General features: G+C 35.2%; 4 protein-coding genes across 7 annotated transcripts; 2 read left to right on the top strand and 2 right to left on the bottom strand.

The window, feature by feature from the left end:
- Positions 1-4,709: 4,709 nt before the first annotated feature.
- LOC125200909 (uncharacterized) lies at positions 4,710-7,745 on the top strand. Its single transcript, XM_048098735.2, has 10 exons — positions 4,710-5,006; positions 5,114-5,192; positions 5,290-5,384; positions 5,590-5,694; positions 5,830-5,909; positions 6,216-6,306; positions 6,389-6,496; positions 6,866-6,952; positions 7,187-7,255; positions 7,394-7,745. The coding sequence occupies exons 1-10, from the start codon at positions 4,818-4,820 to the stop codon at positions 7,556-7,558; spliced, it is 1,068 nt and encodes a 355-aa protein (XP_047954692.1). The 5' UTR covers positions 4,710-4,817; the 3' UTR covers positions 7,559-7,745.
- A 94-nt stretch (positions 7,746-7,839) lies between these two features.
- LOC125200908 (membrane protein of ER body-like protein) lies at positions 7,840-12,283 on the bottom strand. Of its 3 annotated transcripts, none has more exons than XM_048098732.2 (10): positions 11,787-12,283; positions 11,021-11,122; positions 10,539-10,733; positions 9,930-10,430; positions 9,726-9,857; positions 9,440-9,616; positions 9,075-9,341; positions 8,755-8,988; positions 8,575-8,636; positions 7,840-8,466 (listed from the first exon to the last, which is right to left on the bottom strand). In XM_048098732.2, exons 1-10 carry the CDS (start codon positions 11,959-11,961, stop codon positions 7,993-7,995), a joined length of 2,319 nt encoding a protein of 772 aa, XP_047954689.1. In that variant the 5' UTR covers positions 11,962-12,283; the 3' UTR covers positions 7,840-7,992. The 3 variants fall into 3 exon arrangements, with proteins under 3 accessions (XP_047954689.1, XP_047954690.1, XP_047954691.1); XM_048098734.2 differs by having other exon boundaries at positions 8,305-8,466; positions 8,715-8,988; XM_048098733.2 differs by lacking the exon at positions 11,021-11,122.
- A 3,467-nt stretch (positions 12,284-15,750) lies between these two features.
- On the top strand, positions 15,751-16,320 carry LOC125202235 (protein RESPONSE TO LOW SULFUR 3-like). Its single transcript, XM_048100598.2, has one exon. It carries the CDS (start codon positions 15,814-15,816, stop codon positions 16,135-16,137), a length of 324 nt encoding a protein of 107 aa, XP_047956555.1. The 5' UTR covers positions 15,751-15,813; the 3' UTR covers positions 16,138-16,320.
- Positions 16,321-18,617: 2,297 nt separating this feature from the next.
- Positions 18,618-21,300, bottom strand: LOC125199321 (chloroplastic import inner membrane translocase subunit HP30-2-like). 2 transcript variants are annotated; one of them, XM_048097396.2, is made up of 6 exons: positions 20,858-21,300; positions 20,302-20,417; positions 19,456-19,582; positions 19,130-19,278; positions 18,971-19,033; positions 18,618-18,892 (listed from the first exon to the last, which is right to left on the bottom strand). In XM_048097396.2, exons 1-6 carry the CDS (start codon positions 21,152-21,154, stop codon positions 18,850-18,852), a joined length of 795 nt encoding a protein of 264 aa, XP_047953353.1. In that variant the 5' UTR covers positions 21,155-21,300; the 3' UTR covers positions 18,618-18,849. The 2 variants fall into 2 exon arrangements, with proteins under 2 accessions (XP_047953353.1, XP_047953390.1); XM_048097433.2 differs by having other exon boundaries at positions 18,618-18,889; positions 20,858-21,296.
- Between the last annotated feature and the right edge of the window lie 471 nt (positions 21,301-21,771).

Raw genomic sequence — 21,771 nt, 5'->3', positions numbered from 1 at the left:
TCATTAAATTGTGTTTGAAATCATTTTCTAAAATCCTCTCTAAAATTCTAGCTACAAAGTCTTCAAATCTTCAACATTCAACTATTCAAATCTTCAAATCCTCTCTAAAATTCTAGCTACAAAGTCTTCAAATCTTCAACATTCAAATCTTCAAATCTTCAAATCTTCAAATCTTCAATATTCATATCTTCAAATCTTCAACATTCATATCTTCAAATCTTCAAATCTTCAACATTCATATCTTCAACATTCAATAAAATAACACTTATAATTCACATATCAATACCGAGAATATCGAATGTCAACAACTCGTATTAAAATGTCAACAACTAACAAATAACACTTACAATTCACATATCAATACCGAGAATATCGAATGACAACAACACGTATTAAAATGTCAACAACTAAAAAACAACACTTACAATTCACATATCAATACCGAGAATATCGAATGTCAACAACTCGTATTAAAATGTCAACAACTAACAAATAACACTTACTATTCACATGTCAATATCGAGAATATCGAATGTCAACAACTCGTATTAAAATGTCAACAACTAACAAATAACACTTATAATTCACATATCAATAGCGAGAATATCGAATGTCAACAACAAACATTATTTATGTCAACTACAATGTCAACAACAAACTTTATTTATGTCAACTACGATGTCAACAACAACTTTATTTATGTAAACTATTATGTCAACAACAAATATTTTCATGTCAACGACGTATATTATTTATGTCAACAACAATGTTTTACTTATAATTCATGTCAACAATAATGTTTTACATAAAATTTATGTCAACAACATTTTTCATAAAATTTATACCAACGATCTATATAATTCATGTCAACAACAAACGTTATTATGTCAACGAGCTATATATTTCATGTAAAAAATAAACATTTTCATGTCAACAACTTATATAATTTATGTCAACAATACTATTTTAGGCAATATCACAAACACCTTATCTACACAACTCAAAAATTCCAGCAACATAATCGAATTAAAAACTGCATCCATATATTTCACAAATTTCATCGTACAATTAAACACACGCAAATTTAAATCTACAAATATTGACAAACACCAAACCCAGCATGGCTCCGAACAAATACACAAAAAATACAACCTAAACTCAACCCTTCTCACCATCACCCACAGCTCCATCTCATCCACAACTCACATACCTTCCACAACATGACTCTCCACATCTTTCTCGACCACCAATCACACTATTTCTATTCAATTTTTACAGTGAACAAACACTTCATTTATTGCTCAACATATGAGCACAACAATCACTTATTATCTCTTTGCATCATCAACAATCATATACACTATAATTAATGTCAACCACAAATATTTTCATGTCACCAACCTATATTATTTATGTCAACAACAACGTTTTACGTATAATTCATATCAACAACAATGTTTTACATATAATTCATGTCAACAACATTTTTCATAAAATTTGTGTCAACGACTTATATAATTCATGTCAACAACATTTTTCATAAAATTTGTGTCAACGACTTATATAATTCATGTCAACAACAAACGTTATTATGTCAACGAGCAAATGCAAGTGATTTACGAAGCAGATTTGAGAGGCATAAATCGAATTAAATAAAAAATTGCAAGATCTGTGCTGAAGTCGCGAGATAAAAGCGAAATTCAGCATTGAAATGAGCAGAAATCAGTATTTTCAGATTTTTTCCCAAATGTTCAAGCATTTTGATAAAAACAGCGAAAATCGTGAAGATGAACTTCAAAATAGTCGACTTTTACACAGAGCTCCGGCGAAAAAACAGAGGTAGCAATTTCTCTCACTAAAAATCAGTTCACATCCAACACAATTGATAATGCAAAGCTTAATACCTCCAAATCCGTACTCGAATCAACAATTAAGCTTCCGGCGAAGCGACGGCGTGAGAAGCGAAGTTGTTCGGAGCTTCGTACAGCAGGAGCGGCGAAGCGCGGTGAACAGCGGCGGCGTTAAACCACGAGCGAGAGAGAGAGAGGGCTTGTCTGGAGGCGTCGAGGATTTTCCTTTGATTGTATTTCGAGGATTTCCTTCGGATTGGATCCGGCGGAGCTGGATTTGTCGCCAGAATTCGGCCACCTCGCCTCCTCCTCTTCCCGCCACCATCCACATCATGATCCTCCGCCTTCGCCGCGCCGATCTCTATCTCCAGTTTCGCCTTCTCCGCATCGTCTTCTCCGAGCTTCGATTTCAGCTCGCAGATATGCTCAATTCAACACAAATTCAAAAATTGAAGCTCAGTTTTCCCTGCCGCCGTCCAGATCCTGATCGTCCGCCTCCGCCGCGCCGATCTTGATCTCCAGTTTCGCTTTCTCCGCATCGTCTTCTCCGAGCTTCGATTTCAGCTCGCGGATCTGCTCAATTCAACACAAATTCAAAAACTGAAGCTCAGGTTCGTGAGATTGAGATCTTCGTGTAATTGAGAAGAGGATGAATCTAAACCCCTTTCCTAACTAAAACATGGAATTACTATTCTACCCTTTCATAATAAATTAATCTAAAATTATTTTTTATGTGGCAAAATCTGGATCACTCATTTAATAAAAATGAGTGACTGATATTGCATCTCATTTCTCAATTAGCATAAAAAATCTCAATTGATCACAATCCTATATATATATATATGAACTAAAACCCATCCACTCATCCCCAAAAAAGTGAAATATTTTACACACATTGTAATAGTACTCCATATAAGGTATTCTTAACGCACGTTTTGGAGTTATTTCAGAACAATTAAGTTTATAAAAAAGTTCCAGCACAATATTTTATAACTGCAAATACAAAAGATAATTTAAATTTAACTTTTAAAATCATATCCAAACTCAACACAAACGCATCGTTACTGATTAACAAATTTCAGCATCAAGTATTTCGTAGTAGTATTCTTCCAGTTCTAACTCATCTTAATTGAGAAACCAAACAATCATAGGCTTCTTTCCGTCCAAAGGCTTTCTCTATTGTTTTCTATCATTAATTTTATATCAAAACATTCAAATATGGTCCCCTATATAAATTAAAACATGTCTATTTCAAGGTAGGAAGGAAAACCTACGATATCTAACTTGAATTCATTCTAGAATTTTGAATAGTGAAATGATATAAACATGTCAACAATAGGCTATATACTTCATATTTTGTTCATAAAACACACTTGTTTGGTGTAGTCATTCAATTTTAGCTAGGAGTCAATTTAAAAAATCTTAAATTTTGATCATATAGATATTTTATGAAATGATATATAGAGAACTAGAGTAAATGGATGAAAATAAAGGTTAGTCAAACTTAGTTTTGTTTCTTTTACGAGAACAAGGGTATCCACTGACAGACTCATTGACTATTTTTTATGCTGAAATTTGTAGGCACTTTGAAGAGTGGAACATCTTGAACTTGAAGGGTGGAATAGTTGATTCAAGGATTTAAAGCAATTTTTCGTGCTGATTTGTATGCACCTTGAAGGGTGAAACAATTGGCTCAAGAATTTAAAGCAGTTTCATACCCAAAATCAAGGATATTGATACACTGACCATTTGATTAAGGATGGACTGAGTCTCATGCCACTCGACTACATCCCTTAGTTAATAACTAAATTTGAATAAATAGTAAAATCCATTTTTCCTTCTAAACATAAGGCCATTTTACAAAGTTGGTCCATGACATTTTTTTTATTTTCGAATCCCTAACAAACGAAAACATACGTAGTCGTCCTTTTTTTGACGGAGCTGTCAAAACTTGACAGTCAATGCCAACAAAGTCCATTTTGACTAAATTAACAAAGTCTATTGTAAAATATTACTCCCCTTCATTCTCCATTTTTAATCCACTTTATGTCAGACACTTATTTTAAAATATGTAAAGAAAAGTGAAAAAATCAAGTGGAATAAGATTCACTTTTATATATTAATTTTTTAATAAAATACTATTAGTCAAATGAGCCAATGAAATGTGACGTCAAAAATTATAATTAAAAAGAAATGGGGGAGGGAGGAAGTAACAAACAAGTTTTGTAAAAAATTAATTGAATGAACTAAAAAAATTATACCCAAAAGTGGCGTTCACACCTTTTTGATACCCAATGTCCAAATAATCATATTTAATGTCCAAGACAACGAATAATCAATTTTTAGGAGCCAATTTTTACCACACTTTATCTCACAATGATTCTTTGTTTTATACTTATTGTGTTAATTGACAACTTCTAATTGCAGTGATGGTAAATCATAGGTTTACATATTGCAAAAATTAGCTCCTAATCTTTTTACAGCTTTCTAATCAGATTACAATTTCATATGATGAATTTTGATTCGGCTATGTTTTCGAACAAGCAAAATTAGTTTCAGAAGTTGAGGAATGACAACACTCTTTACTTGTTTTGTTGTTCATATTTTCATGTGTCAAGAGAGTCAAGTTATATTCACATAAGTAGTAATTAAATCACGTTTTCATTACTAGTATTATTTAGAACCAAATTTGAGCACTAATCTTAGGAAAATGACATAGCGAGTGTTGATATCCACCTGACCCCCCAGTATTCACCATAGCACAGTGCCACCAAGTCCACCCATTACACCCTAAATTTACGAAAAAGCCCCTAAACTTTTAATAAAATGTCAGCGGAAGCATTTAATTATTATTCCAAAACAGGAAACAGAGATACCCTTCTCTTTCACATTCACCCCCAAAACTCAAACTCATATCGATCCGTTAAATCTGAAAATCCTGATTGATCGGACGGCCACCGTCTTCCGATGGAAAACTCACCGGCCGCCGGCATCTCTTCTCTGACGGAGCAAGCCAAGGAGCTGCAGGAGACCGCCTCGTCCCTCATCTCCCGCACCTCCCGTGAGGAGGACGCGCTCCGCCAGCGCGTCGCCGCACTCGACGCCCGCATCAGCTCTCTCCGCTCATCCCTGCGCGGCTCCAAGGATTTCGATAAAGTATGAGCTGCCTCCATTCCTGCGCATGCATGCGACTAATTTTTACCGTGATTCATTTTATTGTTAGTGTGTACTGATTTTTGGATTGGATTTTGGGGGATTGGAAGCTTGATGAGGAGCTGACGAGAGTGAGGTATATACTGAGTGAGGGGGATGCAGCGGCATTCCTTCCGAGCAAATCTCATGGTGAGTTGATTTTGATTACTTTTATCTGGTTTGATTGTGCTGCATATGTTTAGAATGGATGATGATTGTGAATTTTTATTTGTTTCTCTTTGTTTAGGGAGGTTTCTGAGGATGTTTTTGGGGCCTATTAATGTGAGAGCTAATAGGAAGGATGTGCAGTTGAAAGTGAAAGAGGAATACAATAATTTCAGGGTATGATTCCATTGTGCTCTTAATTTGATTGGGCTGTGTCTGCTAACATTTTAATGATTAAAAGCTCAAGAAAACCTTATATCCTACAATGAATAGCAGTGTTGTTGAAAATCTAGTTCGCTTTGAGTGCCTGCCTGCTTATATAGAACTGTTGGAAAAGCATACACCTTTTTGCAGTAACTGAAGATGTATGTGCTGATGACAGGATAGAACAGCATTTTTGTTCCTCTGTTTGCCATCGTTATTACTTATTTTAAGGTCATGGATTTGGGGTGGATGCTTACCAGCATTACCAGTTCAACTTTACCAGGTATCACATGTTCTTCTGATTTTGAACTCTCTCTCTTTCTCTCTCTCTCATGCATTATTGTTTTTGTAATATTACTAGTACTATTTTTAGGGGGTTTGTGTGTGAAGCTTATGTTGGTCAATTTTCCTGTTACAGGCATGGTTGCTATATCTCTACACTGGTTTGGCTTTGAGAGAAAACATCTTAAGAGTTAATGGAAGTGATATACGTCCTTGGTATTTTGATTTTCTTAAATCACTCCTTTTCCCTTAAAGTGTAGTTTTTTATTTTAGTTTAAAAGATTGGACTTTTCAACTTTCTGTGTTAGCAAATAGAAATATGGTTTGACATGTAGGTGGACAAAATGTTGATTAGAAGATCAAATGTTATCCTACTTCTTGTAGCAATATTATACTTATGGCGTTAAGAATCTGCTTACTGTCTAAGCTATTCCTTCTGTCATTTTAAATGTTTATATATTCTCTGAAGTTTGGATGTAAAGAAACAGGCCAATAATTTGATCTATTCATGCTCTTATGCAGGTGGATTAAACATCATTATTTTGCCATGGCTATGGCTCTCATCAGTCTAACTTGGGAAATAGACCAAGGGCCTGACTGTGCTAAAAGACAGGTAGTGAAGCCATATCATCATTTCCACCTACATAAAAAGCAAGTGCTTCAGTCCACCAAATGAATTTATATGTTAATTGCAGATAGGTGTACAACTATTTCTGAAATGGGCAATAATGCAAGGAGTTGCAATGATTCTTCAGAACAGATACCAAAGACAAAGACTTTATACACGTATTGCACTTGGCAAGGTAGTTTAGCATGCCTGGGATATTTGATTTCCTTACCACCTACTTCTCCATGTGCTTATTTTATTATATTTTTTTTAAAAATTGACACCTTTGTTGGGTTCATGTTTCCAAGATACATAATACATGTTCAGATTTCTACTACATGTAAACTTGCAAAATGGTTGTCCGTTCGATTATCCTTATATAGTTTATCCTTTTCTTAAATAAATATATTTAAGTTTGTAACTTTTTTATGTCTAATGTGTGATTCTTACATGAGTTATTACCTTCACTCATGGGCTAGACTAGAGGGAGATCATCCTTCAAATTCATTGAAGCACAATATTTTAACTTATCCTGTCAATAATGTTCAACTATTGCTAAATGTAGGCTAGGAGGATGGATGTTGTTTGGGGAGAAACTGCCGGAGTTGAGGGCCAGCTACTTCTGCTATGCCCGATACTTTTTGTTTTGCAGGTCTGTTAAATCCCTTATTCTCGTATTAGTAACAAGAGAACACTACCCCTCTTTTATATATTGTTGGAATCAACTCCTCATGCGAGTGATATTTTTGCAAATCTTTATGTACGCTCATTAAGTTGAGACCCATGAATGTTTTCATAGCCACTCTCGTTCCTTCTCATCTATACTCATGGCTTCACTATAGCCAACATTTATCCTCAAATCATGATCATTGTCCTCTGTTTTCAGGGATTTGAAGCCTATGTTGGTGTGTTGTTGCTTAATACTTCTCTGAATGGATCCAATTTGGATTGGCAGGTAAAGTTATTTAAATTTTAAACATATGACGTCGTGGAATTTTTGTTGCATACTTCTTCAATACTGTATATGTTGATGTCCAAATTCAGTTTCATCAAATATTTTTTTCCTTACATGATTTCTACCTACAACTTTCAGGTAATTACATGCGGGGTTCTTCTCATAGTCATGGCTGTTGGAAATTTTGCTAACACGGTGCAGACCCTAATAACGAAATCTAAGGTTAAGGCAAAAATCAAGAGAGGTAAAAGCAGGCAAGAGCTGCATCAACTGAATCATGGATCAGATGACAAGAGTTCGTAAACAGCTCGCTGTACCAAGTTTGCTTATTTGTGCAGTTTCTTTCCTCACAGCAGGTTTTTGGCCTTTTAATGTTTGTAAACTGTCAAGCTGTTTTATGATAGTAAACTTGAATACTAGGAGTTAGAAATCCATATTTGTCATAGGATTTCTACACTGTTTTGGTTTCATATAGAGAGCTTTATCTACAGTGTCGCATGCTTGTGTCCTTTATTGAGAGTCCAAACCCTTTATGGGAAGTTTGCTTTATTAATAAACATGACCTGCACATTAGAGACATTGACTAGAGTAATGAAAATTCCTATGTGAAATAAGATCAAGTACAAGATGAAAATAAAATAAAATTACGAGGTCTGGGTAAATGGGTTCCATAACTAGCAAAAACTTATTCCAGCTCCAACAAAAAACATGTGACTACAGAGAGAGAGAGAGAGCACTCAGTCGGAGGCCCATACCGAGGCAACTAGTCTCATCTCCGGCACAAGGAAGTTAGGAGCTGCTGAGCTTGGCTCGAACAGACTGAGCTTTTCCAGTAGGCGCTCAACTAATCCGCCAGCAGCATACGACACGCCCGATACTGATATCCCAAGAATCAAGAAGGTCATGACTGTTTTCAAGTAAGGCTTCGGAGGCCTCTGCACATAGGCCTTCCCAACAGTTAGCACAAGTATGCACACAAGGGTAGCGGCTGCGACCATCAAAAGCTTCAACTGTTTGTCGTCTGACTTGCGGAATGAGAAGCCGTACATGACTGGAGGCACCAACCCGAACAAGATGTATGATATTATGGCGACAACAGCATGAAGCGCAAAATTCTGCCTCCGGCCTAGGAGCTGTCTGTAACGATCCTCCTGCTCGGTTATTTGGTTAGAGAGCTGATCCTCGAGGCGGTCACATCTTAAATCCCAGAGCTGCACATTTATTCAGAGAACAAATCCATAAGGGAGCATTTATTTTGGGTGATATATCAGGTCAGTGATGCATATAATTGAGTATTCGAAGGATTAGACACAATTTACATTGTGAGCTATGATGAAAAGGCCTCCAATCAAATTTGCAGCTCCCAGAGTTAACACATTCACTACAAATGGTGACATTGCAGATCAAGATAAGCAATAGTACTTCATATTTTGAATGAAAAACACTATGGTTATGTTACTTGTGCATGTAATGGTAGAGATTGTGTGCAGCATTCGTACATGTGGCTGCGCCTCCACCAGCGGCTGATGATACAACGCTAAGGCTAGTCATGGTCTCTGCCAGCCCACCGTAGACGATGCTTTTAATCACTTCAACTTTGCGTTCTTCTCTCGCTCCACGCCCTTCTCCATCAGTAGTATTAGTTTGAGTTCCCAACTGGGATGCTGTCGGAGGAGGTATTACAGTCGCAGGTGGATGTGCGTCTATTGTTATCCTGGTATCATTGCCTTCACCTGCATAAAGATTTCATGATAGTTAACTCGAGAAACACGAGGACCTAGTTCGTCTCTTTACACAGTGAACACGCAATTAAACTTACCTTGTGCAGCTGGTGCATCTCCTATTTCTGAAGTGTTTCCAGTTCTGAGTGGCTTGTCTAGAACAGATGTAGTCACAATTGTGGCTCTAACGTCTTGCTCTTCGCGAGGAACAGATACCGAGATATTCAATGTGCCATCTTCAGCCATTGAAACTGATGGCTGTGGGAGCTGGACGATGTCCTTGTCTCGACTGGTCTGAACTTCCCGGCTAGGTTTTGATGCCATTTGCTCATCCGCGGCCAACATATCTTCTGACCTCATATTATCTGAGGTAGACAAGTCATTTACAGCAGTCACCAAAATACTAAACTAACTGAGCAATGCTAAAATATCATGATGTGAAAATGTAGTTAAAAAACAGTACCTACTAACAAAGGGAGTTTTAGATGGTCTAGGCTGGGAAGAGTTAGATCCCGGCCTTCGTTTGCAGCAGTTTCTGCGGCCGTATCTTCTAAAACTAATGATCGGTCACTTTCACGAGCAGGGCCAGACGACAAAATTCCTGAGCTAACTTGTTGCACATTCGTCTCAGAACTACTTCCTGCATGTGAAAGAACCGAGTTATTTGAACTCGAGACATGCATTCACACCAGACTCCGCTATCTGCAGGGACGATGCCACATATACAATCCGAAAGGGAAAATAAGTACCTTCCTCAACTGGTGTTTTCTGCCTATTCAGGTTAAACATGTCGAACCAGCTCTTCTTTACATCTGGTGCTTGTCCGTCCCTTGCATATTCTTTCCCACTTTTCCCACCAAATGATCGGAACAATCCATCACCTGCATTACACTTCACACTCATAGGTAGAAAATTGCTACATCATTAGCACAAAGAAAAGAAAAGTTGCTAACCAGTTGGAATGAAAATGCTGAAGCATGATAAGCAACGAAACATAGTTGCCCCTCTGTCATGGTCATCTTCATCGATTGGTGGTGTTTGGGCATCTTGGTCACCAACTTCCCCTTCTCGATGAACTTGGTCCTCGGACGAAATAGTCCCTGTGGCTGCTGCTCCTGTTTTGGGACGCTTAATCTCCTCATCGGGTATCCTCATTCTGCGCTTTCGTTTGGTAAGAATTACTCTCTTTGTGATGCAAGAGTTGCAGTTGGGACAATGCAGATCATGTGTGGTTTGGTTCCGTATGACTCTTTCGACATCTAACTCTGTTATTTCCAGATCATCCTCGGTTTCTGCACTCTCGATCTCTTTGGAAGGCTCGTGACTCATTTCATTAATGCCATTCGTCTCAGTCTCCTCCCCCTCCTCGTATTGATTGCTAATAATGGATGCATCATTGAACTCAACAGCGGGATCAAGAGACGAGACGTGTTTTACAGGTTTTGCAACCAAATCTACAAAACAATGTGAGTAAACAGTTTTGTAAATTTCAGATCCTCATCATTATCTGTATTTCTTGATCTTACTAGTATTAGAAAGCTCATATCATAACTAGTTCTTACCTTCTTGAGATGAACTGTCTGAAGGCCGGACATCTGAACTGGAAACGCCATTCTCCTTGACCTCTTCCTTGTGTTGATTGTTTATGACAGAAGCACCATTGTACTGAATCACGAGATCAAGAGATGATGTGTCATGCGCTGTACGCGCATGACATTCCACGATTTGTGTCTTACAAATAGAATTAACACCTAAACCTGCAAATCAACACCGAGAAAACAACTGTTAACGCCATAAACTTATATAGAGCCATACATCATCACAGTTTCGCCCATAAACAGATAATGCAGACAAGTAATAGAGTGTAAACGGGGACAAGAGTTGGTCTTTTTGTTACTAGAAGCATAAATGTGCAGTGAAGAAACATATTCACTAACATTGGTTAAGTTATTCATACATGAAGTAATGAATTGAAGAATTGAGACACTCTGAGATGTACGTATCTTAACCATGATACTTTCGTGCGATTCTGATATCTACTGACCTTCATATACAAAATTAAAAGTTTTGATATGATTCTGAAAACGATCAACACAGACACTTCCATTGCCGTATGTCCAAGGGCAGATTCGACACTTCCATATTCCTTCATCCACAAAAATAGATTGCAACTGTGACAATTGCAAATAATGCCCAACATTTATGGAATTTCAAGAGAACTCCATCCAAAAGGCCAAGAAACTCAATCTTCCTCACGTTTCGGTACATCAATTCGAGCAAAACAGAAGTTGAAGAAAATCATTCTAAACTACCCTCATTGCTTTACACTAAACAGCAATCATTCAGAACCTACCCAACTCACCAAACTACCAGCTTGCAGTTGACCCTTCTTCCATTAACTCATTGGTTTTCTTTGTTTTCTTAGATGCAAAGGCTAAGTAGAACTAAAATCTGAGACACAAAAAGCACCAATCATTCACAGCATTGCATATCCAAGAATTTCAACTCCATACACAACAGAAAAACTGTAACAGAAAAAAACCAATTTTTTTGGTGCAGTACCTCAATTTGAGGTCCCAACTGCAAATCTAATTGAGGTCAAGAAAATGAAGGAAAACAGACCACATGCCACAACTTTATATATATATAGAAACAACATGAACATTGAAGAGGGCCCCTTTACTTCTTTTATAGTACCACATATTTTACAGACATGTAGGGTTATGGAGTGCAGTTAAAGGCACAAGAAAATTAGAGTGATGCAAATGTTGCTAAAGAATGATGAACTGAAAATGCTTATATAATTCTACCTGCAGCTTTGTCATGGAAAACAAGATTTTCCTTGAAACTCTTGTCCCCTTTAATTGCTTCTGTTTCTTTGTCAAGAACCCAATCACTCTCTGCAGGAATGTTTTTTGAATTTCTCACCAGTGGATTGGTTTCCTCAGCTTCTTGCTCCTTCAACTTCTGTTCTTCCTTTTCCATCTTCACACACACACACACACACACTGAGAGAGAGAGAGGGGTATTGTTTATATGAATAAGGTGTTGCTCATGTCTAAATATGGAGGCTGTCAAGGCCACTGCATTGCGTTCAAAGGGTGCAGAAATTCACAAAATATTACTAGTTAATTCCATGCACTATTAATGCAAGACTAAGTTAGTTGTGAGAAAATTGACAAAATACTAAAAACATGCCATCTTTTGCCATTAAAAATTGAAATCAAATTTAGGATTGTAGAGGTGGGAGTGTAACAAAACAGTCTTGCACAATGCAAAATTACTAAAATATAGGAGCACTAAATTGTGAAGATTAGGTATGGTGATGAAGCAATAGAGTAATTAATGTTTGACAATATATAAAGGTCATGAATTTGAATCTACGGTCACATATTCTTTAAATTTTTATGTAAAATTATCTTTAAACAAATACTGAGGTTGTAAAACGAGGGACACGTGTTCAGCATTAATGAACACCTCTCTTTAATTTACATTTAGAAATTTTGTTTCTCTGTTGTTACCAGTATACTCCAAAGATGTAACTAACTACCTTATTGATGATCCCTAATCAAAATAATTATGATATACTAATGATGTAAAAAATGCATTACTAGAATTTAAAGTTTAAGGAAGTTATGTACTCTAACTAGAATTTAATTAATTATAAATTGAAATAAAATACGAAACAATTATTAAGTATTTTTATAAGTGACAAAACCCAACCTTAATTAATACAGTAGTTGCAAATTAAATTAGAGATATTGCGTAAACATATGGGATGGTACAAAATAGGGCTCAATTTAGAGGTTTATCTTTTTATATTGGGTTAGACAACTTTCGTTGTATTTTTTCCTAAAAATGATATAGCCTTTCATCCATATGTTTCCATGGTAAGGGAGATTGTGATTTTTCATGTCATTGTTGTTTTACAAGCATAAGAAGACAAACCATTCGTACAGTTGGTAGGTGATTGCATTACATATGTACTAGATTTATTAAATCAAAAAAAATACAGAACTACTAGAATATAGCAATTTACAAGCACACGAGAAGAAAAGATAATTTGTGGGTGTGATATCACCATCACGGGAAATTATTTGAGTTCCAACTTTCTACTATACTACCTAAGTGACTATAAGTAGACCATAAATGATGCAATTATGTCATGGTAGGAACTAGATAGTACCATTATTAATAGCTAACAATAGTTTATTAGAGAGTAAGTTACCTTGCTGTATAGATCTGATTTTCTTTAAAGCAATGACATATTAATAAATAAAATTATTGAATTACAACTCACATCTACCAAAACAAGCAATACATGTTCAATTGCCTCATCCCAAATTATCTTGCAATTATTTATACAAGCGAAATGAGTCAGTTATTTTGTTAGCTAAAACAAAAACTATGCACGAATTATTTCTTTACAGATAACACTATTAATAGTTTGTTAGCTAAAATAAAAGCTTACATTATCTATTATTGAGAATCCTTTTTTGTTTAAATATATTTGTGTGGTTAGATTAAGAAGGTTGCACTTCTTCTCGGAGCTTCTATCACATGTATCAATGCCTGGTTGGTAAAAAGATAAAACAGATTTTTACTGGAAATCGTCACGTTTTTGTTTTGGAGAGTTAAGTTGTCTCTCTTTCTGATCACTTGGACCACCAGCTTCATAAATTGTACATACTGGTATGAGTAGATATCATTTCTACATGTTTACTAGATTTGTGATCAAGTGGGATAACCAAACCTATCTCTGTCTGGCCAGGACAGGTATGCCTCGGACCAGGCCCAACCCAACGATTAAATAAAGCGCACTTTAGTTGGGGTTATCGGTTAACACGAGCTCTATTTGGGCCGGACCGGATTGATGCCTAGCCCGCTTTAGTCATAGGTTCATGTTGAATTAGGTCAGTTTACTTAACAACTCTAATATTTACATCATTACTTGATCGATACATTTCTACCTAAGAAAATAGTTGTTGTATTATTATTGCCTTTCAAGTTTAATACGTAGAATTTAGGTCAATATTGATTTGTTGTGGAAAACTGCTATGTCAAAAATTTATGGGCCGTTTTAAAGGTTTTGAAGCTAAATTTAGAATAGTCCCCTTAATAAAAATATTTATTATAGAACTATAATATTATTCTTTATATTGTTAACTCACCCTTAAATTGCTAACTACACCTAAATGATAGACATTGGTTCATTAAGTCAAGGCATAAGATCATTTAGTCACGAGTATCAATGCAGTATAAAAAATTGTCAATTAGGAATATTAATAACTAACTTTAAATGATTATAACTATCTCAAATTAAATTATTTTTTCACATAACACATAACAAATTAAAGATAATTATACAAGGATTCCAACGAGGGGTCAATTGCATATGTTTCGATGTCAAAAAAAAATTCATGAATTTTTGTATTTTTCGACAAGCAAATAATGTCAACACCAATGATAATATGTCAATATAATACATATACAATGTGAATGCTACATTGAGTTGATATATTTAAGGAATCGTATTGATATTTTTTATACACTAGATTGACGGTTTTTCCAAAACTTTAAATTTGGTGATTCTTCGTACCTTTTTAAATTTAAATAATAATAAACTAAAATTACACATGACAATTTATAAACTATTAGATCACTGGAAATTCTATAGTCTAAAATGAATTATAATTAGCCATTAATAGATGAGTTAGCAATTAATCAAATCCTTGATCTCTTATTCTCAACTGGATTTGTTAAACAATGGGCCTATGAGAGGTCAGAACTTTATATTTTCTCTTGAATATCCCATAGAAAGAAACAAGTTTGAAATTTGAAAATAACACGATTCAAATCCATTTATAAAAGTAAACGTTCCCACTCTAAAATGAGGTTGTTCCTATCCAAATATTTAAAAGTCAATATATATCCGAAGCTTCCCGAAGTTTGCAAACAACGCGCTTATATCACGTAAACGCAATCGATGACGATTAGCCGACTTATAACTGGTCCTTTTATTTGTTGGGAATTCTATTTTTACCCTCTATACTACTTATATTTTGTCTTACATTTATGATTGTGCTATTCCTTCACTTCATACAAACTTCCTTAAACCGATTTTAAATATTGATACTTGTAGTAGTAATTACTCCGTATTAATTTTCCTATGCTTGAGCGATACATTTCCAAAATTGAACAGAATTGTAACAAAGAAGATTTTGAATGTTCCCGTACTTCAAAAATATAGATAGATAATGAGAGAGAACTCACGAACGATAAGAGAAAAAAGTTACTAAGTTCCTCCTTAATCTAAAAAGAATCGATTATATACATTTAACAGAAGTTCTCTATAGGCCACATATGATTTGACTCTCTTAATTAATATGGCTAGGAAAGAACCGACAAAACATCGTGACGGAGCTTATAATTACATTGGTGGCATACTTTATTAAGTTACAAAAATAAATTATCCCTATATAAGATTATAAGATGATCACCAAATCTTCATCCTTCGTGACATGACACCTTCACTCATTACATTAAGCTACAACTTATGATTATGAATACATGAATTAATTAATATTCATTCCTGTTTCACAAAAATTAAAACATATAGGGGCCACCCTGTAAATAGACCAAACTCGTGGGATCACTAACTAAACACGTCACAAGAGAGATGGGAAGTTAGGAACCTCACAATTGAAGGAGCAGATACATTGAACCTAGACACCTCAATTTCATGCCTATATAAACAACATGCACGTATCATTTTTCCTTCATCGACTCATAACACAAACTCACAAACCAAACCACACATCAATATAATTTGATAAAATGGCGCCAAGCATTGCCATTCCCGCGGCCGCGCAGCAAACGAAAGGAGAGGCGGCGCTGAGGCGGAGGAACGGGGAACTGGAGAGGGAGCTGAGGGAGAGCCTCGAGAGAGAGGAGAGAACGAGGGCGGAGTTGACACGAGCAATGGAGCGCCTCATGGTCACGGAGGAGGCCGAGGAGCGCCTCTGCTTTCAGCTTGGCGAGCTCGAGGCCGAGGCCGTGGGCCAGGCCCGGGAATACAGGGCCCGGATTATGGAGCTGATGGAGCAGCTTGCCGGAATGACTCGACAAACCTCCCCATTTTCAAGCCTCATTTCTCAATGACATTTATTTTTCTTTTCTTCAATTTTACGATTGTCAATTCTCTTTTTGAGTAGGCACCATTTATATGTATAGAAGAGATCCAATTTCTCAATTGGAATTCGCTGAATAAAGATGAGAAATGTAAAGTTTGTTGAATTTCGCACTAGTTTGAGAATATATAATTAGTAGTACTATTACGATCGAGTTCATAACAATTTAACTAAGCCTCAAATTTTCAATTTTTTATAATGATGATTTTTAGTACTAATATAGATTATAGAATAAATCATTCTTCAAATGTTTAAACTTATTAAAATGTTTAAAACAGTATAGTGTATAGATCGATGAGCTTTGAAAATAGCTAGATACTACTATTAGATGCTTATCAGAGTTTTTATTGGGACGAGTTTAATCGAAATAATATGCTTGTTTTGACTTTTGACCGACTATTTTTCAATTGTCAACAATAAAGTCTGATATCGAAATTCAAACCACGAGTCATGACCGATTTCGAAATCCAAACCAACAACTAATATCACGAAAATAGTGTAGATGTATGTAACTAATGACACCATCGAAATACATTACATATAAATATTTTATTAAGTACTTTGAACTTCAGAAATTTAAACATAAGACATTCTACAACTCAGATTACTTAAAGAGTTCTCTCAATAAAAAAAATAAAAAATAAACAAAATAAATCATGATTTTCAATTTAAAGGAAATTTGATCATAGGTTGCTCAATTTCTAAGCATCGAAAATGATATGTTGGGAATTGGTAAACACTTTCTTCATCTTTCAACGTTTCACCATGTTTTTTGTCGAAGAACACGGGAAATTGCACAAAAAAATATAAAAATAAATAAATAAATAGGAAAATATAAATGTACATAAATTATACATGTACATAATGTTTTTAAATTTTTAAATTTAAGTGAATTTAATTGAAAATTAGTTTTGTTATTCATTGTACTATATTAGCAATAAGAAAGAAAGAAATTTTATGTCGAATTGTAACATGATTTTGAACTTGATTTGAATTATTTATACAATATTTAGTAAAAATTATTTTTTGTTTAAATATACAAATATTTAAATAAAAATATTTTTTTTTTCAAGTGTTACAAAATAATTAGTACTCACTCCATCCCAGATAATTCGTCCCAATTTTCCATTTCGATCCGTCCCACATAATTTGTCTTATTTCACTTTTTATCATTTTTTATAGTGTACCCCATATTCCACTGACTCATTCCTACTCACATTTTATCAGTGTTTTAAAAACCGGACCGGACCGGCCGGTTCGACCGGTTGGACCGCGAACCGGTAAGTAGTCCAGTCCGGTTTGCTCATATAAACCGCCTCCACATTGAGCCGCCTTGAACCAGTGAAACCGGCCGGTTGGACCGGTTGAACCGCGAACCGGAAACCGGTTTCCACTAAAAATGCTTAAAATTTTGTTGTCAAAGAGGCTTGAACCCAAGACCTCTTGTCAAATTAGTAACACCTTTACCACTCCACCACAATGCATTGAGTAATATGACATGAACATTAACTAAATTTATATATTAAACATGATAAATTTTTATTTACACTAACTTATAATCCAAATTTAATAAATAATTATTAATTATATTATCTATACCTATATTTAGCACTCACTAAATTTTAATATTATTTATATATAATCAGTTATAATAAGGTTTAATATTTTTATATATTATTAATTGCATTTTGTTATTTATTGAATCTTAATGTATATAGTATGCATTTACATTTTATATAAATGTTATATTATTGCGTCAAATAAAACATATTTGAAAAAAAATGAACTTTATTTGTTTTTATTATAAAATATCAACAAAATTTTAGTATATTTAAAATATATTTTACTATAAAAAGTATTAGTATAAATTTAATATTCAATATATTTTACTACTATTCTTTGTGTAATATATTTTTATATAAGTATACATAATGTTAAATGTGTTTTAGTAATAAATTATTTATTACATTTATCATTCATTATTTAATATATATTTCATATATTATATATTTAATTATATATGTTTATAATAATATTCCGGTTCGACCAGTGGTTCGACCAGTGAACCGGTTGAACCAGTGAACCAGTAACGACGCCGGTTCGCCGGCCGGTCCGATTTTTAAAACATTGCATTTTATTATAAAACTAATATATAAAGGTAGGATTCACATTCCATTAACTTTTTCAACCCACTTTTCATTACAATTTTTAAAACCCGTATCCGGTCAAAGTGACCCGAATTATTCGGGACGGAGGGAGTATAAAATCTATTTAAAATCAATTAATATTTATAAAACAATTTTCAATGTAAAATGTTAAAAAAATTCAGTTACACTTCCAATTTTTCAAGCGAGTAAAGCTTTTATAATCACGAGCTTTGTATATTTGGTATAGAACAGCTACAACTACAAGGCTCAATCATAGGTGTGGTGGTGAAAAAAATTAGAGAGGTAGCTTTCAATCAACAACACTTGCTTGAATATAGCGAAGGACATAACTGAGGAAAATCACATTTCTCTAATTAAGATCCCAAATAAAAAAAATCTAACACAACATTCTACCACATAACTTAGCCATGGTGCAAAATTCTCGCCAACTCTCTCTCTCTTAGAAAAGATACTAATCTCTTCTCTAGCAACACAATCGTACCATAGCAAGTAGTGTGTGTCGTTGCAGTAGCCCTTCAACGAGGCCCCTTTCGCCTGTTTTTGAACTCAGGTTCCCTGCTGACACAAGATACAATCACAACTTCAAAATTTCAAAAAATCAGCAAAATAGTTACCAAGATTAAGCCTTGCATTTACCTCTCTATGTGCTCCAGAATGAGCAATCTTGGTCCAGGAGGTATTTTCACATCTCTGAGAGCACTGAAATTTTACATAGGAGAAAAGGCCATGTTATTAGGCAAAGACTCCGACTTCATATTTTTAGGCCATTCTGGTGACACTTTTCAGAATTTTTACCTGTCAGTTATCAGTGGCAGTGTGGTATCCGTTAACAGTCCTCTCTTAAAATTCTTCTCGTAGTTCTGCAGGCCAAGATTGTTCAGCATCAATCTCGTTTTCACATAATTCAGATCTTCAGCTGGTGGTTGTGAAAACTTCTGACCCAACTGTTCAAACAATGAAAAGGGTCTCAGGGTAACAAAATCTGAACTCTTAATGCGAAAAATCCAATTTATTTACATCCATTAACAGATCTGAATCCCAAGTCTGCATCATACTCTGTATAGTTATAGTAGAAATAACAAGTTTACAAGGACAAGTTCCATGGACTTGAGTATAATTACCTGGAAAATTCCACCTTGAACAAGTGCAAAGAAAAGACCAGATGTAAGAGCATTTGCTGCTGGATTCGGGCCACCCATACCACTTACTAATGAAAACAAGGCCCCGGAGCCAAAAGCTGCAGCCATACTACAGTGACCAATACCAGAGAATTAGCATTCACAACAGAAGAGAGCAAGACCAACATTTGCGTTCAAAAAAGGAGAAAGGAAAATATATGAAAAACAAAACAAGCCTATATCCCTGACAATTGACCAATGCATCCGGTTAGAGAATTAAGTGAATGACTGAGACCTTCAGCTTCATAATAATATCAAGTCTTTAACTTTTTAGGTTCAATCTTCTACCTTATCCTAGATCTCAAAATTAAAATAACAATATGAAATTGTTGACTCATCTATTGGCAAGACTTAAGAGTATATCCCCAAAAGACAGATTTACATGTTGCACAGAAGTAAAAGATCACTCAGGTATTTTCAAATGAATTTTATATTCATCAATGTAGCACACAATATCATAAAGCAGATTAAGAGTCTGTAAACATTCTTCTCCTTTAAGAATTATGAATTTGAATATAATTAGTAAAGAAAGATAAATGTGAAGGAAAATTAGGCCACTCTTTTGGATAAAGAGTTCAGCTTTAATTTGAATAGCCATCTATACAGATCTCAATGGGCGCTTTCTAGTTCAACAAACATTTTAAAATTTGTTGATCAGCCTGGCAATAAACAGAGCTTCAAATTCTTGCAGCAATGATTGAAAGCTAACTTTATATAGTTCATATTTCCTAATTGCAACTCACCCCGAAAATGGAGATACAAAGTTGGCAAGGTTCCAGCAACGCATACCTGGTTTGAACATCATCCTTGCCTCTCAATCGTTTCATAACACAAGAAATACCAGCATTTGCACCTGTCATGACAGCAAAGTTGCGAGCTTGTACAAATGGACCTCCAGCAAGAGCCTGAACATGAAAAATGAGGTATAAACATGACCAATTTCATGCAGTACGAGTCCCGTTATGAAACTTGCTAAAGCATAATAGGCTTCAAATCTTAATCATTGAACATAATCAGCAAAATAACTCAACACAAACGTGCCCACCGCAGAGCAACCCTCATCATCAACCCCATCTCCAATATCAAATCATGCTAAACAATCGATATATCGAAATGCAATAAAAACAATACCAAAACAACAAATAAAGCTGCAAAAGAATAAGGAAATGCAATATTTTCACAAACTCACAATAACAGAATCTCCTGACTCACGAGAAAACAGACTATCTAACATAGAAGCGGAAATACATGGATAAAAAGTTAAAAACCATCAAACATGCCTATCAATAAACAACAAACACTCCAATATTTATTTAATTTTATCCAAAAAAGGAAAAAGGTATACCTGCGCCTGTTTGAGCGACGCCATAGCATCGGGATTAAGGTTAGCAGCGTTCGGAGGCGGCATGAGAAGTGAGTTCCCGTCGCCGCCAGTGATCGTTCCCATAAAGGCGCCAATAGCGGCGCCTTGGGCGGCGCTGGTGACGGTGACGACGGCGGCCTCAACCGGGAGAGACTGCTTCGCCAACCACCCTTTGAACTTCAATTCCACCTCCTTGAGCTTGGCCTGCACCAAAGCCACCGGATTTTGCTGAGAATTTCCCATCAACCCGCCGGCCTTCGTTGGGACTTCCACCGCCATGAATCCTTGCAAGCTTTCAACCGCGATTCGAGATTTAGTGTAGGCGATTTCCAGATGCTTTCCCCCTCTAATCAAGGGTGAATTTGCGAGAGGATTTAGGTGTGTAGTGAGATTTTTGGGGAAGGTTTTAGAAAGAGAGCTCTATGAATAGGATAACAGTCTACACTAATTTATTCATATTATCATTTTGACCCCTAAAACTCAAGTATTCACAAATAATGAATTTTTATTAAAGTTTTTAGAGGAAGAATATGTGCATGAAGTCATTCACTAATCCTTTAATTAAACTTCAGTCAAAGAAAACTAAATCGAGAACAATGCAATACTCGAAAATATGACGTAACTCGAATTCATAATCATCATACTCCTCTATACCTATGAAATTATTAGTAATGAGAGAGAAAACATGCATTATTTTTTACTTGAAACTGTACATAATTAATCAGATGCTGTTGATTACTATAACGGCATAATCTTTCTACTTTGGATCAACTCAAAAACAGGCCAGTGCCAGTCCAATTTGTGGGCTCAACATAATACAAATCTGAACTGTGCTATGTATTTGTATTTTAATACAGTACTATATCTTACAAAAATTGATACTATTAAATAAAATA

The sequence above is a fragment of the Salvia hispanica genome, chromosome 2 (assembly GCF_029641045.1).
Source record: "Salvia hispanica isolate PSC_SH4W2 chromosome 2, Shi_PSC_v1, whole genome shotgun sequence".
NCBI classification, from domain to species: Eukaryota; Viridiplantae; Streptophyta; class Magnoliopsida; order Lamiales; family Lamiaceae; genus Salvia; species Salvia hispanica.
This window is presented reverse-complemented; position numbering and strand designations above follow the sequence as displayed.